Source organism: Equus quagga, chromosome 20, assembly GCF_021613505.1.
Source record: "Equus quagga isolate Etosha38 chromosome 20, UCLA_HA_Equagga_1.0, whole genome shotgun sequence".
NCBI classification, from domain to species: Eukaryota; Metazoa; Chordata; class Mammalia; order Perissodactyla; family Equidae; genus Equus; species Equus quagga.
Window position 1 is genome coordinate 9,864,515 of NC_060286.1, and position 17,697 is coordinate 9,882,211.

General features: G+C 38.5%; 1 protein-coding gene across 6 annotated transcripts in view; it reads left to right on the forward strand.

Annotated features, from left to right (window-relative positions):
• Positions 1 to 17,697, forward strand: part of LOC124230766 (nesprin-2-like) — a 298,061-nt gene that overhangs the window by 65,150 nt on the left and 215,214 nt on the right. For all 6 annotated transcript variants that reach the window (XM_046647128.1, XM_046647127.1, XM_046647130.1 and 3 more), the window contains exons 3-8: positions 4,328 to 4,389; positions 5,324 to 5,419; positions 5,508 to 5,585; positions 5,674 to 5,766; positions 10,695 to 10,876; positions 12,873 to 13,069. In XM_046647128.1, coding sequence (XP_046503084.1) covers positions 4,328 to 4,389; positions 5,324 to 5,419; positions 5,508 to 5,585; positions 5,674 to 5,766; positions 10,695 to 10,876; positions 12,873 to 13,069 — 708 coding nt within the window. The remainder of the gene's footprint in view (positions 1 to 4,327; positions 4,390 to 5,323; positions 5,420 to 5,507; positions 5,586 to 5,673; positions 5,767 to 10,694; positions 10,877 to 12,872; positions 13,070 to 17,697) is intronic.

Sequence of the window (17,697 nt, forward strand, 5' to 3'; positions counted from 1 at the left end):
CCACTAAGTGAAATTTATATAAAACAGAAATGACCCTTGAAAGCCTCAGCTATTCAGTTGGCTTGTCAGAACTTAATTCAGTTCAGCTAACAATTATTGAGCACCCTATAATGTGTAAGTCACTGGGCTATAACTAATTTAAGCTGATAATACAGAAAAAAATGAAATGGATTAAAAAAGATAAGGGAAAAAACCCAGCGAGGCCAAGTGCATCTTTACTCTCTAATCACGTTTGTAAACACACTAAAATTCCATTTATTCAGATTCTCTTCAATGCTTCAGCCTAAACTCTTATCAGATTCAAAAATTGTCAAGAACTCAAATTAGATGTCTTGTGAACAATTTCAGCCCATTACAGCTGTTAGATAGAGATTAATGAGGCAGAGTGGGAAGGGTCAAAGGCAAACAATGTATCAGAAGGTAGAACAGACAACTTTAAAAAGAGGAATGTAAGTGCATAAAGGTAGATTGACCTGCTCAGTTTCGTAAACAACATGTAACAATAATAATGCTTAGTAAAATCAATATTATTATTCTCTCAGCAAATATTTATTTAGAGCCTAATCTGGGCCAGTCTCCTCTAGGCACTTGGAATATATCACAGATAAAACATCTTTCCATATGTGGTGCTTAGGTTCTATTGGGAGAAGAGCATGATATTAAATGATAAACATACTATATATATAACTTACACAGAATGCTAAAAGGTGGTAAGTCCTGTAGAAAAAAATAGAGCAAACAACGGGGAGCAGGAGTTGGGGTGTTACAGTTTTAAATAGGATGGTCAGGACAGATGGTATGGATATAGCACCATTTGAACCAAGATCTGAAAGAGAAGAGGGAGTTAGGCTCGGGGGCTATCTGTAGTAAGAGCATTCCTGGAGGAAAGGACAGCTAGTGCAAAAGCCCTGAGGTGGGAATGTGTCTCCAGAGTTTGAGACAAACAGGCAGGGCAGCAGAGTGGCCGGAGTGGATTGAGCCAGGAGGAAGTGGTGGTGGTGGTGGTGGTGGCAGATGGTTTCGGCCATGAGGCCATCATAAGCAGTGATGTGAGGAGTCCTCGGAGGGTTTTGAGCAAAGGGGTTTCCTGATCTGAGTTAACGTTTCATCAATATCACTCTCGCTGCTGTGTTGAGAATAGTATTTAGAGGACAAGGCTGGAGGAGGGAGACCCGTTAGGAATCTATCGCGGTAATCCAGGTGGAGGGGGAGGTGGAGGTGACTTGGACCAGGGTGGTTGAGTGGAGTGGTGGAAGTGGTCGTATCCTGAATATATTTTGAAAGTGAACCTAAGGGGATTTCCTGAGGCACTGGATGTGAAGTGTGAGAGAGAGAGAGAGAAGCCAACATGTGATGTAGGAGGAAAACCAAGAGTGTAGGGTCCTGAAGGCAGGAGGAGAGAGTGATCATCTGTATCGGATGCTGCTGGTGGTCCAGAAAGATGAAGGCTGAGAATCGACCATTGGTTTTAGTGAGAGGGGGGTCACTGACGACCTTGATTCATGGTGACCTTGATGAGAGAGCAGTTTCGGTGGAATGCGAGGGCCTGATTGGCATGGGTTCAGTTAAGAGAGAATGTTGATAGGACCTGGGGACAGTGAACAGAGACAACTGTATTTGAGGAGCCTTGCCACAACAGGGAGCAGACAAGTGAAGGAGTAGCTGGTGGGGAACTGTGGTCAAGAGGAGTTTGTTTCTGTTTTTGTTTATAGATGGGTGAATTAACAGCATGGGTCTATACTGATGGGAAGGGTCCCAGAGAGAGGGCAGAACAAGAGGAGGGTACAGGAGGGAAAGGAGCAAAATGTTCTCGAATAGGTGCAAAGGGATGGGATCTCCTGAACCAGTGAAGGGATCAGCTTAGGTCTGAGCAAGACTCGTTCATCCATGCTAACAGGTTAGAGGCAGAATATTTTTAAATAATATTTACTAACATTTGCTTAATGCTTATTATCTGCCAGACATTGTATCATTTAAATACATAACTTATTTAATATCCTCAAGGTACTATTATGACCCCAGTTTTGATATCCTCCTTATATAGCCAATACTAAATGGCATGCTCAGGATTCAAACCCCAGGCAGTCTACTTGAGAGGTTATACACTTAATCGCTGCTCTGTCCTACCTCCTGGAGGCAGAACATTTTGGTAGGTGTTAGATGAGGGAGAGTGGGTGATTGCTTGCTTAAGTGTCCTGGGAAGCAAGTTCTCAGCTGAGAGTAAGGATGGGAGAGCCTGTTGAAAGTTTGTGAAAGAAGGAGAGGCTGTGAAATTACTGTCCAGGGCAGTGGTAGAGGGCCATAGTATGACTGCCGGGCAGCATTTAGGACCCACTCGGGGTCACGGTGAGACCAGTCAACACAGTTATGGGTTTTCCTCCAGCCACATTCGGCAGCACGTGTATGAATGGCATGAGTGAGCCGAGGGTAGTGGTCACGTACCAAGCACACACAATAAAATGAGAGGCACAAGAGAGTGTGTGTAGTGACTGATCATGGAGTTTAAAATGGGTAAGGGTGAAAGGAAGGATATCAAGAAGGTGAAGGGCAGTGAAAATGGGCAGAATCAATGGCATGGAGTTGTTAATGGATCCCAAGGATTGTTAGAGTTGGAGCGCTGGAGGGAATGAAGTGAAGATAAGAGGTGATGTTCAGAGATGATAATGCATGAAATCGACATTATGAGGAGTTGTAGTTATTAGTAACGCAGGGTCTGGTGTATGACCATGACAGTGAGTGGTTGAGGCAGGTCAGAAGGCAACTTTATTGCAGAAGAAACGGAGAGGCCAGGAGGTTGGAAGGTTCATCTCTATGTATATTGAAATTGCCAAGAATCAGACAGGAGTTGTATTGGAGAGGGTGACAGTGGGGAAGGAGCTAAAACCTTTGAGAAATGATGAGGAGTGACAGAGATAAGGATATGACTGTAACAGTGGGGACAGTCTGATGACATGAGAGTCAAAGCTGGAGCATTCAGAAACAAAGAGTGGAGAGTGATCTGAAAGGAGCAGTGAGGAACAAGGAACCAGTGTGGTCCAAGGGCTGCTTATAAGAGAAAGCAAAGCCACTGCCTGAAAGGGCTGCAGAGAAAGCGGAGTGCTCAGAGGAGGGCCAGGTTTCAATTAGAGCAGAAAGGCCAAGCCCGCCCAGAGAGGGTAGTGGGTGCGTGGGGGATTTTGCTGAGGGTGTATTATGGATTTCGTCATCAGTGGAAGGGTTTCAGGAGTTAAGGAGAAAAATTGGGAGATATGCAGAGTCACATGGAAATTAGAGTGAGAGAACAGAGGGCGTCTGAGAGTCTGGGGAGGGGTGTGTGTGTGGGGGGGTGTGTTGGGGGACACGGCCAGGTTAAAGGCATAGTGAGATGAGACCTCATGAACTCGAGGTAGACGGTGGTGACAGGCTGTGAGCTTTGCGTGCAGAGAGCAGTGGTGTCTGGGCTTATGCTTCTCCCTGTCCAGGGGAATAAGGAGCTCTGGGGACAAGGCCAGTCAGTCCTCGTGTGCAGGGCTAACGCTCGGCCTCAGAGTTGAAGCTGAGGGGGTAGGAGGCTGGGGGGAGCATGGAGTCGGTGTGGGGCCCACGCCTGCCCTGGGGAGGAAGGGAACGTACACTCTGAGTGTTTAGGGTTTTCCTTTGACTTCTGCCTGGTTAATAAGAGTAAAAGCTAGTACTTCTTATGTGTTTACTATGTGCCAGAGACTATCCACTTCTAGTGAATCATTAAATTCTCATAACAGCTTCTAGAGGTGAGTGCTTCTTACCTTACTCCGTGAGGAAACTGCTCAAGGTCACCAACTCCTCCGTAACAGAGGCAGGATTTGAACCCAGGTCTCTCTGACTCTAATTGCAGCTCATTTACAGTTAATTCAGTGGCAGTAGATTCTGCATGATAAGGGTCAAGACTATCCTGCCATGACTTTATGAGCCGTTTAAAACGTCATCCGATGTTCTGGAATTTATCTTTAAATACGGCCTGGCTTTGGCTTAGGCTGCAGGTCCTCTTGTTAGGAAGTCTTCTCTGTCACCACGGTTCCTAGCACAGCACTGTCAAGGCCACGTAAGGACTTCATTCTTTCGTCAGGAAAAAGTCTTAAAAACCATTGTCTCTCATCAGCTAACCTGTGGCTTTAAAAAATATCTTATATCAGCATCCTATTTCCAAAACACTTCTTGACGAACATCTGAAATTGACTAATTCCTAGAAAGTTTGTAAGATTGTGAAACACAAGCACAGACTCAGAGTGACAAAACTTTGAAGGTTTGATATGTTCAAGATGTTTCTGAGGCTTCTCATTCAGTAACTGCTGTTGTCCTTTTTTAATAGCTAAACAGGAAGACACTCAGAAGAAAACCTTCACCTGCTGGATAAACTCACAGTTGGCAAAGGTGAGGAAAAAAGAGCAAATTAAGCTGGAAATATATATGTTACTCCTGCTCCCTCAGTTTGAGTCCCCAACTTGGCACTGGTGACATGTCAAAGGTTAAAACAACGTGCTGAATGTCACCTTGATCATGTTTTGATGTATTTGTTATTCTTTCCCAACACAAAGGGCAGTTTTGTTAAGGATATGGGAGAGAGTGCTATAAAAATATGTAAAGCAGCAAATGAAATTATAGTAATGATTCATGTATATTGAGTGTTCTGTGTTAGACACTGTCCCAAGCTCTTTAAATGTAATGACTACTCATTACATTTAAATGACTTCAAAACCTCTCCCCAGGTAGTAGTATTTCTGTTTAAAGAATAAGGAAACTAAAGTACAGAGAAGTTATATGTCTTGCCCATAGGTCTCAGAGCTTGTAAATGATAGCGCTGGGATACAGACCCCAGGAGTCTGGACCCAAAGGCCTTGATCTTAATCACTGTGCCGTCCTGCCTCTCAGCGATGCCAAGTGCCTGGAATAACCTAGATACAAAATGAATGAGCCTCTTCTCGCAGGCTACTCATCCTAGCACAGTGGTCGTAATTCTGAAAAGGGTAAATTCATAAACAGGTTACTCTAGAAATGTAATCTGCTCCCCAAATGGGTCACCACTGGCTGATTTTGAATATCTTTAATACTATTTCAACGCACAGCTTTTAGCTCACAGTGAAAGCTGAAAGAGTGTTTTGTTACTGGAAATTTGCCATGAGATAAATAAAGTTCACCATTTTTCTTATTGTGTTTTGATATGGAACTATCATTCCCTTAGTTATGAAGAAAATCACTACCCAGTCTTAGCTTTTGTGAAGATACAAAGCACATTTATGAGATTCTTAAAGGTATTGTGTTTTGGGGCCAAAATTTGGATGATGATTTTTCTGGTGACGTTTTGCAGCACACCCCTCCCTCGGTTATATCAGACCTCTTCACAGACATTAGAAAGGGGCATGTCCTCCTGGACCTGCTGGAAGTCCTCTCAGGACAACAATTGGTAAGCTTTTAAAATGACATTAAGGAAATTTTTTGATGTAAAAAAATTTTCCTATTTCTGAGCAATATGTTTTGCTTAAATTTCCTAGCCTCGAGATAAAGGATCCAATCCATTCCAGTGTAGGATCAACATAGAGCATGCCCTGACGTTCCTGCAAAGCCGATCCGTGAGTGTGAATTTCACTTGAAAACTCATAAGAGACAGAAATGCTGTGAAATGTTTTCTCCTTTTAACCTGCATTTTTTCTTTTTCAGATCAAGCTAATAAACATTCATATTACTGACATTATAGATGGAAAACCATCCATTATTCTTGGCCTAATTTGGACAATTATACTGCACTTTCATGTAAGTAGTCTGATGATCTGAAAATTTTTTCTATTTCAATTACCAAAGTATGAAATAAGTGTAATGCAATGTGTGACTTGATGCCAGAATCAGTCCTCAGCTTCTTCCAGAAATAGGACACTCTGGAAATCTTGACAGGTAGAAAATATGTAGCAGACCTTTTTGCCATTTATGTTATTTTTCAATTGAAAATTGAATGCTGAATTATCATTATATCCTGAATTATCCATGATAACAGCACCAGTCTGTGTAGAACCTACTGTGGTAAATTTTTGCTTATTATTGTTTATTTACTTTCTCAGAAGAGAGAGTAGGAAGCTTTTGGAGTAAATTCTTGAAAACTAACCCATTAAACTGTGTAAAATTTCCGTGTTTTTGAGGACACTTGTCCAATCTAATAATCCTACAACATCCATGAATGACTCATAGATTGATTTCATTCCGCAAATATTTCTGAGCACCTACTGTGTGCTAGCTTCTGTTTTAGGACACCAAGAAAATAACAATGAATGAGATAGTTATAGTCCTGACTTTATGGCATTTATGATTGATAAGTATATTCTCTCAGGTCTTGGATTCTGAATTAGTGCAGATTTTCTACAGCTACCTGAAAACTTACATGTTCTATATCTCCATAATTACTTTAAAAATAACTTTAAAAATTATGTGGGAAAAAAATGCCTATTTTAGAAAAACTAGAATGTTACATAACTAATTTATATCAAATTTAATACATGCAAAACCAGACTATGTATTACTTTTGGATACCTACATTTGTAGTTATACTAGAATAATATGCATGAGGATGATGACAACTAAATTTAGGATTGTGGTTTTTTTCCCCTCTGGGAAAGGAAGGAAATGGAATTGGAGAAGGAAAGGCAGAGGCTTAAACTGTATCTGTGTTTAATTTCTTTAAAAAAATATGAACCAAATGTGGTAAAATGTTAAAATTTGATAATTCGTAGGCATTTATTATGTTTTTTCTCTATACTTTCCAGGGTATTTGAAATATAATTAAAATTTTCAATATAGATAACAAAAAGAAGATAAAGTCATCAATAATTCCACCATTCACAGATAATCACTTTAAATAATTTGATAGTTTTCATGATATATGCAGCAGGAATTAATATATATAGTCATATACATATATCTTAAAATAGGGTCATGCTATCCATACTGTTTTCAACCTGTTCTAATTAACATCTTTCTGAAATTATATATATTTTAATGGAAGCATGGTGTCTATTGTAAAATATTATATTTTGTTAATGGACAGTTAGAATGCTCACGATCTTTTACGACTATAAGCAATTCCAGAAAGACTGCCCTTCAGATAAAATTTCTGCATATAATCTTAATTATTTCCAGGAACCAAATTTCTAGAAATGAAATTTTTGGGCTGTAAGATTTGCAAAATTAAAACTGTTTTTGGTTTTGTTTTAATATTGTAAATAAACTTTTGTTGAAGTATAGCACACACTTCAACAAAAGTTTATATGTTGAAGTATAGCGCAGGGGCCTGGCCCTGTTGCTGAATGGTTAAAGTTCTGCATGCTCTGCTTCGGTGGCCCGGGTTCCTGGGTGCAGACCTATTCCACTTACCAGCCACGCTGTGGAGGCATCCCACAAACAAAAAAATAAGAGGAGGATTGGCACAGGTGTTAGCTCAGGGTGAATCTTCCTCAGCAAAAAAAAAAAAAAAAAAAAAAAGTATAACACACATAGAGAAAATGCACAAATCTTAAGTGTAGAGCTTGGTGAATTTTCATAAATTAACACATCCACATGAACACTGTTTAACTGAAGATAAAAATATGGAACATTGGTGTTGGCATCTCAGAATCCCCAGGTCCTTCTCCCAGTCACTGCACTCCTTCCTTAAAGATAACCACTGTTTGGATCTTTATCATTGATTAGTTTAGCATCTTTAACTTCATATAAAGTGAGTTATGACTGAATTCTCTTGCACACACCGTATACTCCTTTGTGTCTGCCCTATTTCCCTTAACATCGTGTCTGTGAGATTCATCCCGTTGAAGCATGTATCGATCGGTCTTTCTTTTTCATTCTTGTGCACGAATGTACCGTTACATGAGTATTCCAGAACTTACTTACCATTCTACTCTCGATGGATGGATGTTTTGTTGCCAGTTTTTAGCTGTTTTGAATAAAGCTGCTAGGAGCATTCCTGTATATGCCCTTTCATGCTACAAGCCCTCCTTTCTGTTGCAGGTGTATCTAGGAATGGAACTGTGGGGCCAAAGGCCATGTGATCTTCAGCTCTAGTAAACACCTGCCAAATAGCTTTTCAAACTTGTTCTGATTTACAGTGTTACCAGAGTATGAGAGTTCCTTGCACCAATCCTTGCTAATACTTGGCATTAAAAAATTTTTATTTTAGCCGTGCTGTTGTGTGTAATGGTTTATAGAATCTTTAAAATATATTCTGAAAAAAATAAAATAAAATATATTCTAGATACAAATCCTTAGCTGTGTATATATAAATTGCAAATATCTTTTCTGACTCTGGTTTTGCCTTTTCAATCTTTTAATAAACAGACATTTGTAGTTTTAATATAGTTCAACTTTATCAACTTCTTTTTGTGTGTGTCCGGTACTTTTTATGTCCTTTAAAAAAATCTTCCCCTTTACCAACATCATGGAGATATTCTCCTGCTATTTTTTGGAGTAGTTCTGTTCGATGGGGCTTTCTGCATTGACAGGAATGTTCTATAGCTTCACTGTACAGAACAGTAGCCACTAGCCCCTTGTGTCTATTGAACACTTGGAATGTGGCTAGTATGACTGAGGAACTAAATTTTAAATTTTGTTTAATTTATTTAAATTTAAATAGCCCCATGTAGCTAGCGGCTATTGTATTGGACAGCACAGTTCTAAAAGCTTGTTTCACTTTTACATTTAGATCTGCAGTCTTTCAAGAATGAGTTGATTTTTTTTGAGTACGTTGTGTTGAAGCAGGCAAGACTTATTTTTTCCATATGGCTATCCATATGGAAAATATCCAGATGACCCAACACTGTTTATTGAAAAGACCATCATTTTCCTACTGTACTATAGTGTCACCTTCATAAATCAAGTAACCATATATGTGTGGCTCCATTTTCAGATTGTCTGCTCTGTTCCATTATTTATCCTCGCACCAGTACAGTGTTATGTTAATTTCCGTAGCTATATAGTAAGTCTTGACATCCGATGGTGTGGTTGTCTAACTTGTTCTTCAAGATGATCTTGGCTATTCTTTGCTGTTTGCATGTCCATGTAAATATTTTTTAATGGAGATATAGTTGACATATACCATTGTGTAAGTTTAAGGTATACAACATGTTGATTTACTATGCATATAAATTTTATAAATAACTTATTACTTTACATACATAATCTCCTGGAATTTTAATGAGAATTCCATTGAATGTATAGAACAATTTGGAAACAGTTGACGTTTTTAAAATATTGCATCTTCTAGTCCATGAATATAGTATTTTCATTATTGCTCAGATCAAAATATTTTGTAATTTTCATTATGATTTTTCATTTGACCCATGGATTCTATAACAGTATATTGCTGAATTTCCAAATACTTGCGGATTTTGTTTGTTATATCTTCATTACTGATTTCTAGCTTAATTTCAGTGTGGTCAGAGAATATAATCTTAATGATTTCGAAAAGTCCTTCAAAATTGCTGAGGCTTGCTCTATGGCTCAGCATGGTCAATTTTGGTAAATATTTTATATGCACTTGAAAAGAATGTTGATTCTACCATTTTAGGTACAATGGTATAAACCAATCAGATCAAGTTTGTTAATTATGTTGGTCAAATGGGCTATTATTGATTATCTGGTGAATCTATCTAAAGTGTACTTCTCTCACTAATGCTCCTTTTTTTTAATATATATGTATATATATATATATTTTTTCCCTAGGGAATATTTGTTTTGAGTTAACATCTGTTGCCAGTCTTCCTCTCTTTTTGTTTTTTTCTCCCCAAAGCGCCGGTACACAGTTGTATATTCTAGTTGTAAGTCCTTCTGGTTCTTCTATGTGAGCCACTGCCACAGCATGGCTACTGACAGATGAGTGGTTTGCTTCTGTGCCTGGGAACTGAACCCAGGCTGCTGAAGCTGAGCGTGCCAAACTTTAACCGCTAGGCCATCAGAGCTGGCTCTCTCGGTAATACTTCTGCTCTGTTTGTGGATTTATCTTTTAAAGTTTTCTGTAGGTATTATCATATTGCCCTCCAAAAAACTGAACCAATTTGTATATTTACCAGCAATACATGAATATCCACTTTCTCATACTCTCACCATCACTGGATGTTATCTTTTAAAATTTTTTGTGCTATGTATGTGTTATGTATGAAAAAACTGTCCTTTTGCTGTATACATTTAGATTTCTTAAATGACTAATGAGGTTATTTTTCATATACTTAATAGCAATTTTTTTTCTTTCTTGGGACTTATCCCTCCATGTGTTTGACTATTTTTTTTTCTGTTTGTATATTTGTTTCTTAATGGTTTGTAATCGAGGATGCCTTTTAATTGACCCAGTGTCTCTGAAGATCTCTAGACTAGGAGCTCAATTCAGTTCAGTTCAATTTAGATTGACAGTTGTTGAGCACCAGTAAAGTGCTCTGTAAGCACGATAGGGGGTGAATAGATGCCAGCCCTCAAGGGGAACACCATGCCTGAGTGAGGGCAAGGAGTGACCCAGGTCCACTGAAAGAAAGCCTAACTATGGCCCCCGAGGACAAATGCTGTTGTTCAAGGATTTGTCTGGTGCTCATTTTACCATAAGTAAACTGTCACTGTTATATGATACTTTTTAGGTCTTGACTGAAGGTTTTTCCTCAGTGCTGCTAATTGATGATTCTGTATATGTTAACTCTTAGTATTGTCTTCCTTAGATTGAGGAGCTTGCCCAGACTCTGCCTTGCAATTATGATCAACCTTCCCCCGACAGCGTGAGTGTGGTTGACTCATCTCCTACCTCAAGTCCTCCAGCTAAGAAATGCTCCAAAGCCCAAGAAAGATGGCAGATGTCTGCAAAGAACGCTCTTCTCTTGTGGGCTCAGGAGCAATGTGCCACGTAAGTAGTTAGCTATGACCAGAGGAGACACTCGGGACAGCTGAACCCACCAAAACAATCTTACTGACTTCCAGGTCTGGCAATCAGGCCGACTGGGTATAGCAACCACCTGAACACTCCCATCTCATGAAAAGAAAATGCTCACTATCCATCTTCCTCTCATAGTGAGTCTTCCAAATATGAAGGTCAATGAGCTCAGCCACTCTTGATTTTGAAGGCTGGAAGGAGGTATCATCTAGGTAACCAGCCTCACCTCCACCCCTATGTTCAGGTGGCCTATTACTGTGGAAATAAGGTGGCCTTTAAATATCTGTTTCTTCAGGCACAATCCCCTTATGCATCTGGAACGTAGATTTAGATTCAAAAAGTTTTAGCACACTAGGAGCTCTTTAAAGGCCAGGACCATGTCTTAATTGACTGTGTATCCCCAGAGCTTAGCGTAATAAGAGTTCATGGTAGGTGCTCCATAAAGTGTTTTGAATGAATGAATGAACAAATGAGTGATCAGTAACCAACTCATAACATTTTCTCCTCGAGCTGTGTATGACTCTGTTAAAAGGCCATGGTCCCCATTGTAGCAACTCACAGCTCAGGAAACAAAGAGACAAGAAACTATGTGTTTTTAAAAAGTGGGGATGACGGAGGGAAGTTAGTGCTCGTAGTTTCTTTTTTGAATTGAAAAATGTCTTCTGCTCTTGGGAGACGTTTACTTTTTCAGTTTAACCAGTCGCTGGGATGGAGTTTAGGAGAAGAAAGTAGGACGCAGGAGAGCTCCCCACAGGAAGAGCTGTAGAGTTCAAAAGGCATTCCTTGTCACATCATAGCATTGTCTGGGTAAATAACGTCATAAATACGTCGTTAAGCCCTGTCACGATGAGAGTGACTCTGTGCTAAGGAAAGGCTGAGATGTGAATTTCTGCCTTCAGGCTTATGCTTCTTTAGTTGTCATTCATCCTCTGTATTCTGTGACGGACACAAACATACATATCTTGTAAGTTTTAAGTTTATTAGATAAACTTTTTCTTGAATCATGTAGAGAAAGTTTTACTTCAGTTTCCTAAATTGTTAAAATCTAAAGCATAGCATTTGTGAAGAGCATTACTGCATCATATTCAGATTTATTTCATTTATGCATAACTAAGCTTCAAACCCTTTCAAAGTCCATATATTTTACCATAGTTTATCTCTTCTCCATGTCCTTCCTTTTTTTCAACCATAGAGTTTATGCTAAACTTATTAAGATGTAGTTCGTAACTCTTAAGTAATTCATCGGGAGTTTATCCTAGTTTTGGCCTTAATTGGTGGTATTATTAGGTAACTTTTATTTCAATATTCTGTGATGATCTAGGACTCAGATGTAAGACTATGTTGTATTTTCTTATTTCTAAAGATGAATCAGGCCCCCATTTGTGACTTCTAAATGAGCATAAACCAATGTGACCTCAATAAAAAGTAATAAAATGAAAAAAAGTATTTAATAAAAGTAAAATAAATAAAATGATAATGAACATGTAAATGTCAAAAAGATTGGAATACAACACAGCGGAATACTAACCAGCAATAAAAATGAATGGAGGAATAAACTGCTGATACTTAGAGCAACGTGGGTGGATTACAAAAAATGTAATGCTCAGCCATAGAAGCCAAACATAAAAGAACACATGCTCTATGATCCCGTTTATAGGATGTTCTAGAACGGGCAAAACTAAGCTATGGTGAGAATTAGAGCAGTGGTTGCATTTCTGAGGGGCGTGGGGAGCAGGGTGGGGACCGACCTGGAAGGAGCATGGAGGAATCGATGTTTAAGGGATTGTGAGCCTCACCAAACTTGTCATTTCACTTTGATTTGATCACCAGATTAAAATAAAATATTTTCCTCGAATGGTTTGTATATTTGATTCACTGAAATTTGCTTTAGTTACTGTTGACTATAGCGGAGGCGCTTTGAAATATTCTCTTAAATAGTCTTTATTATGTTTTCGTCCTTTTGTGAAAGGTATGAGTCTGTCAGTGTGACAGATTTTAAGTCAAGCTGGAGAAATGGGACGGCTTTTTTGGCCATCATTCACGCCTTGCGACCAAACCTGATTGACATGAAGAGTGTGAAGCATAGATCCAACAAAGACAATCTGAAGGAGGCCTTTAGAATCGCAGAACAAGAACTGAAGATCCCCAAACTGCTGGAACCAGAAGGTAAACAATCTTCTTTCTTTTTAAAAGTGTCCAATGTGATGCTGATTTGAAAACGGTATCCATGTGTAAGCAAGCATAACTGTTATATTTTAGTCCTGGAGGATTTAACTTGACTCTATTAAATTTCATGAAATTAAGAATTCCTCCCAATTAGTTAACCTCAGTAATTGCCAGGATGACACCACAGCTGAAAGCAAACCATGCTGTTATTGGGAATAATATGAGCCTTTGTCTTAGTTTTCTTCTATTGTGTTCCCTTGATTCTATTATCTGTTCTGAAATCTCTTGAGTGTGATGTTTGAGTTGTTCACCCCTTTCCCACCCCCTTCCCCTAGTAAAGCTGAACCCCTGTGAGGACAGACTGCTTTTCTGTTTCCCTCCATGGCTTGCCCAGTTTGCTGTTGATTGCTATTGTGTTGAATTGTTAATGACAACAGCAGAATCCTAAATATTGGTTATATTCAAAGAGACAATTATCAAATTATACTTTAACTTCATGTGATGATTAAAGTAATTTAATTGTTTTGGAAAAGCACTTTGGATTATATTGTTTCATAATGTACCCAAAGCTTATTAGAAAAACCCCACTAGGATCATAAAAGAGGCATGTAGGATTAGTGACATTTATAAGGAGCTAAGGGGTCAAGAGATACAAGTTCTAGTCTTAGCTCTGTAACCAGGGGTGTGTAGGTAAATGTTTAACAACTGGCTCTCCAAAACAGTGTGTGTGTGTGTATATGTCTATATACATATGTCTACTATAAATATTGCTAATATAAAGGCTGTGTAGCACACACTCTACAAATAATAATAAAATATATCATACACTTTATTATAAATTTCCCAAAGCTCAGAAATGCTTTGGTTGATTTTTGCCAAACTCTTGTGTCCACCTGTAGCCAATTTATGGTTGCAGTTGCTGAACAAGCATAGTTCTTGAATGTTGGTGGATAATTTCTTTTATGTTAATGAGTAAGTGGAACAGCAATGAGGTATGTCAGAACTTAACTTTTCTTCAATGACGTAAATGACTTTTTTGCTGAATTAAATACTGGAAGAATATTTCCTCAATTTTTTGTGCTATTTGCGATTTAACAGCTGTAGACAGGACATACTTTTAAGATTAATCTGCATTATTTACACTTTCTCCATCCCTTTCATAGCAGTCAACAAAACAACAACAAGCCCTCCTTTGCTGATTTTTTTTTTGTGGTATAAATACTACCACTGTGGCTGATTTCAAGCTACCAGCGTGAAGTCACTGAACACAGGTGGAAAAAGACATACAGTAGCTCATCATTATATATTATTTTTTCTAGCATACAGATACAACAGACACAAATAACCTCAAGAGCCTGGGTAGTAGTAAAATAGTTGGGAAGTGATGGGTTTTGAGTATTTTCTTACCTTTGTTTTAATATAATTTATTTAATTATGTATTTACATAATTGAGTTTTGAATGTGGGCTATGTTTGACAACGAGCTGATATAACTGCTGAAAATTTAACAGCTCTCTCAAGCTGGTGTAAACTGTGGCTTTCTCACTTAGAAACTTTCTGGTTTAAAACAGCTTTATTGAGATACAGTTCTAAGCATACAATTTACCCATTTAAGTGTACGATTCAATGGTTTTTAGTATATTCACAAAATTTTGCAAGCACCATCACAATCAATTTTAGGACATTTTCTTCACCCCAAAAATAAGCCCTATGCCCATTAATAGTCCCTCCCCATTTTCCCCTTAACTCCTCCGCACCCCAAATACACACACACACACACACACACACAACAGGCCTAGCAACCACTAATTTACTTTCTGTCTCTATAGATTTGCCAGCTCTGGACGTTTCACATAAATGGTATCGTACAATATGTGGTCTTTTGTGACTGGTCTCTTTAACTTATAATGTTTTTGAAGCTCGTCTACGTTGCAACATTTATCAATACCTCATTTTATTTTTTTCTTTAAATAGACTTTATTTTTTACAATAGTTTTACATTTACAGAAAAATTGGGAAGATACTACAGTAAGTTCCCACATCCAGTTTCCCCTATGTTGACATCTTATGTTAGTATGGTACATTTCTTACAACTAGTGAACCAATATTGATAAATTATTATGCTTTATTCTCATTTCCTTAGTTTTCCCCCAGTGCCCTTTTCCTCTTCATAATTCCATCCAGGTCACTAAATTACATATAGTTTTCTTGTCTCCTTGGGCTACTTGATGTAACAGTTTCTAAGACCTTTCTGTTTCGATGACCTTGGCAGTTTGGATTACTGGTCAGGTATTTTGTAGGGTCCCCTTTACTGGAGTTTGTGTTATGTTTTTCTCATATTAGACTGGGGTTGTGAGTTCTTGGGAGGAAGACCACAGAGGTAAAGTGCCATTGTCATTACATCATATCACAGGAACATACTGACAACGTGACATCACTGTTGGTGTTGACCTTGGTCCCCTGGCTGAGATGGTGTTTGTCAGGTTTCTCCTCTGTAAAATCATTCTTTGTTTCCCTCTTTCCGTGCTGCATTCTTAGGAGAAGTTACTTTCTACAACCCACGCATAGGAGAGTTGTGCTCACCCTCCTTGAGGACAAGTTATCTGCAGAAATTATTTGGAATTCTGCACAGGCGATTTGTCTATTCTCCCCCATTTATTCATTTAACCAGACATCTATTTATATCAAGACGGACTCATGGACAGTTTATTTTATACTTTGTGTTGTAATCCAATACTACTTTATTTATTACTCAAATTAAAAAAAACATTTTTTTAGGGGCTGGCCCCGTGGCCGAGTGGTTAAGTTCGCGCGCTCCGCTGCAGGCGGCCCAGTGTTTCGTTGGTTCGAATCCTGGGCGTGGACATGGCACTGCTCATCAAACCACGCTGAGGCAGCGTCCCACATGCCACAACTAGAAGGATCCACAACGAAGAATATACAACTGTGTACCGGGAGGCTTTGGGGAGAAAAAGGAAAAAAATAAAATCTTTAAAAAAAAAAAAACAACATTTTTTTAAAGCTCAAAGTTTTGGCCATTGGCACTCTCTCAGTTGGCTCCTGTGCGCCTTTGACATATCCACATCAACGCAGGATTTCCTTGTTTGCTTTTGAGCACGTTCTTAATTTCTGGCATTATATGAAGGCTCATCTTGTATATTTCCTGGCCCAGTCCTGGGATCGGCCATTCCTCCGAGGAGCCCTGGTTCCTTTTATTGGAGATGGTATTTGAAACCAAGATGTGTGTGTAGCTGTGCTCATTGCTACTGGTACTTAGCCTTTTTGGACCTCAGTTGAATTAGATGATATTTCTAAGTTCACATTTAGCCTCATGATTCCCTATTTCTGTATATAGGTTTGTCATTAGTTTGGTTTCATGTTGCTTGTTATTAATTCTTCTCATTAACTTCCCTCCATTTCCTGTTTTTTTCTTCCCTCCTTTTTTCTTCTTTCTTCTTTTTTCCTGTTCTTTGTCTTTTTTCTCTCCCTTTTGGCTTTTCATTATCTTTTTTCTTTTCTTTATTTTTCTCCATGCTTTGCCTTATTCCCTGTTTGTGATTACTGTTTTGTTTTTTTGTTTTTGGTGAGGAAGATTAGCTCTGAGCTAACATCAGCCACCAATCCTTCTCTTTTTGCTAAGGAAGATTGGCCCTGATCTAACATCTATGCCCATCTTCCTCTACTTTATATGTGGGGCACCTGCCACAGCATGGCTTGATAAGTGATGTATAGGTCCACACCTGGGATCTGAACCTGCGAACCCTGGTGCACTGAAGCAGAGTGTGCGAACTTAACCACTATGCCACCAGGCTGGCCCCTGATTACTGTTTTTATAAATACTTCTTTCATATTTTGATTCTCCAAATCTTCATTAATGTAAAATATTTTCTCTATTTTAATATGTGAAAATAATTAGGCAACTAATCGCAGAGACAATATAATAAAACCAAATTGCACACTACATGAATGCTCATAATTCATTTAAAATAGCTTAACTAATAGCTCAAAAATGTGAAATACGTCATGATTATTTAACAAATACCCCAAAACAAATACCACGGTCATATTTGAATAAGGGAACTATCTTTGACACAATTTCATTAAACATTTAATCATTAGGCAAAGCTTCATATATAATGAGAAGTTTTTAAAAACAAATATCTAGTTAAGCCAGTATCGTTTTATGTATTTCTTGATATTTATACTCTTTTCAGTAAAAGATAGAATAACTCAACTCTTGGGGATCCTTCCTTTATTGAAACCCCACTCCTGGCTTTCTATTGATACCTTTTATGTGCTTACTGTCTTGAATTTTATTATTTGGATATAGATTAGATTCCCGTTTCCCCAGGCGGCTTAGAGCACACACTGGGCCCAGTAAGCACACTGGCTAAAGCATGCATAGTGTGTTGTACTTGTGTGTTGCTTGTTTTTCTCCCGACTGCAAGCTCCTTGAGGGGCAGATAATATCTTAAGGCATCTAGCATCTACTCAAGTGTCTAGCATCTATTTGTTGAATGAATAAAGGGATAAAAGATAGGCCCCTAAGAACAAGGACTGAGTCTTACATATGCTTGTAACCTCTGCTTGTGACTGCATTGTTGGCGCTCTATAAATATTTGCTGAATT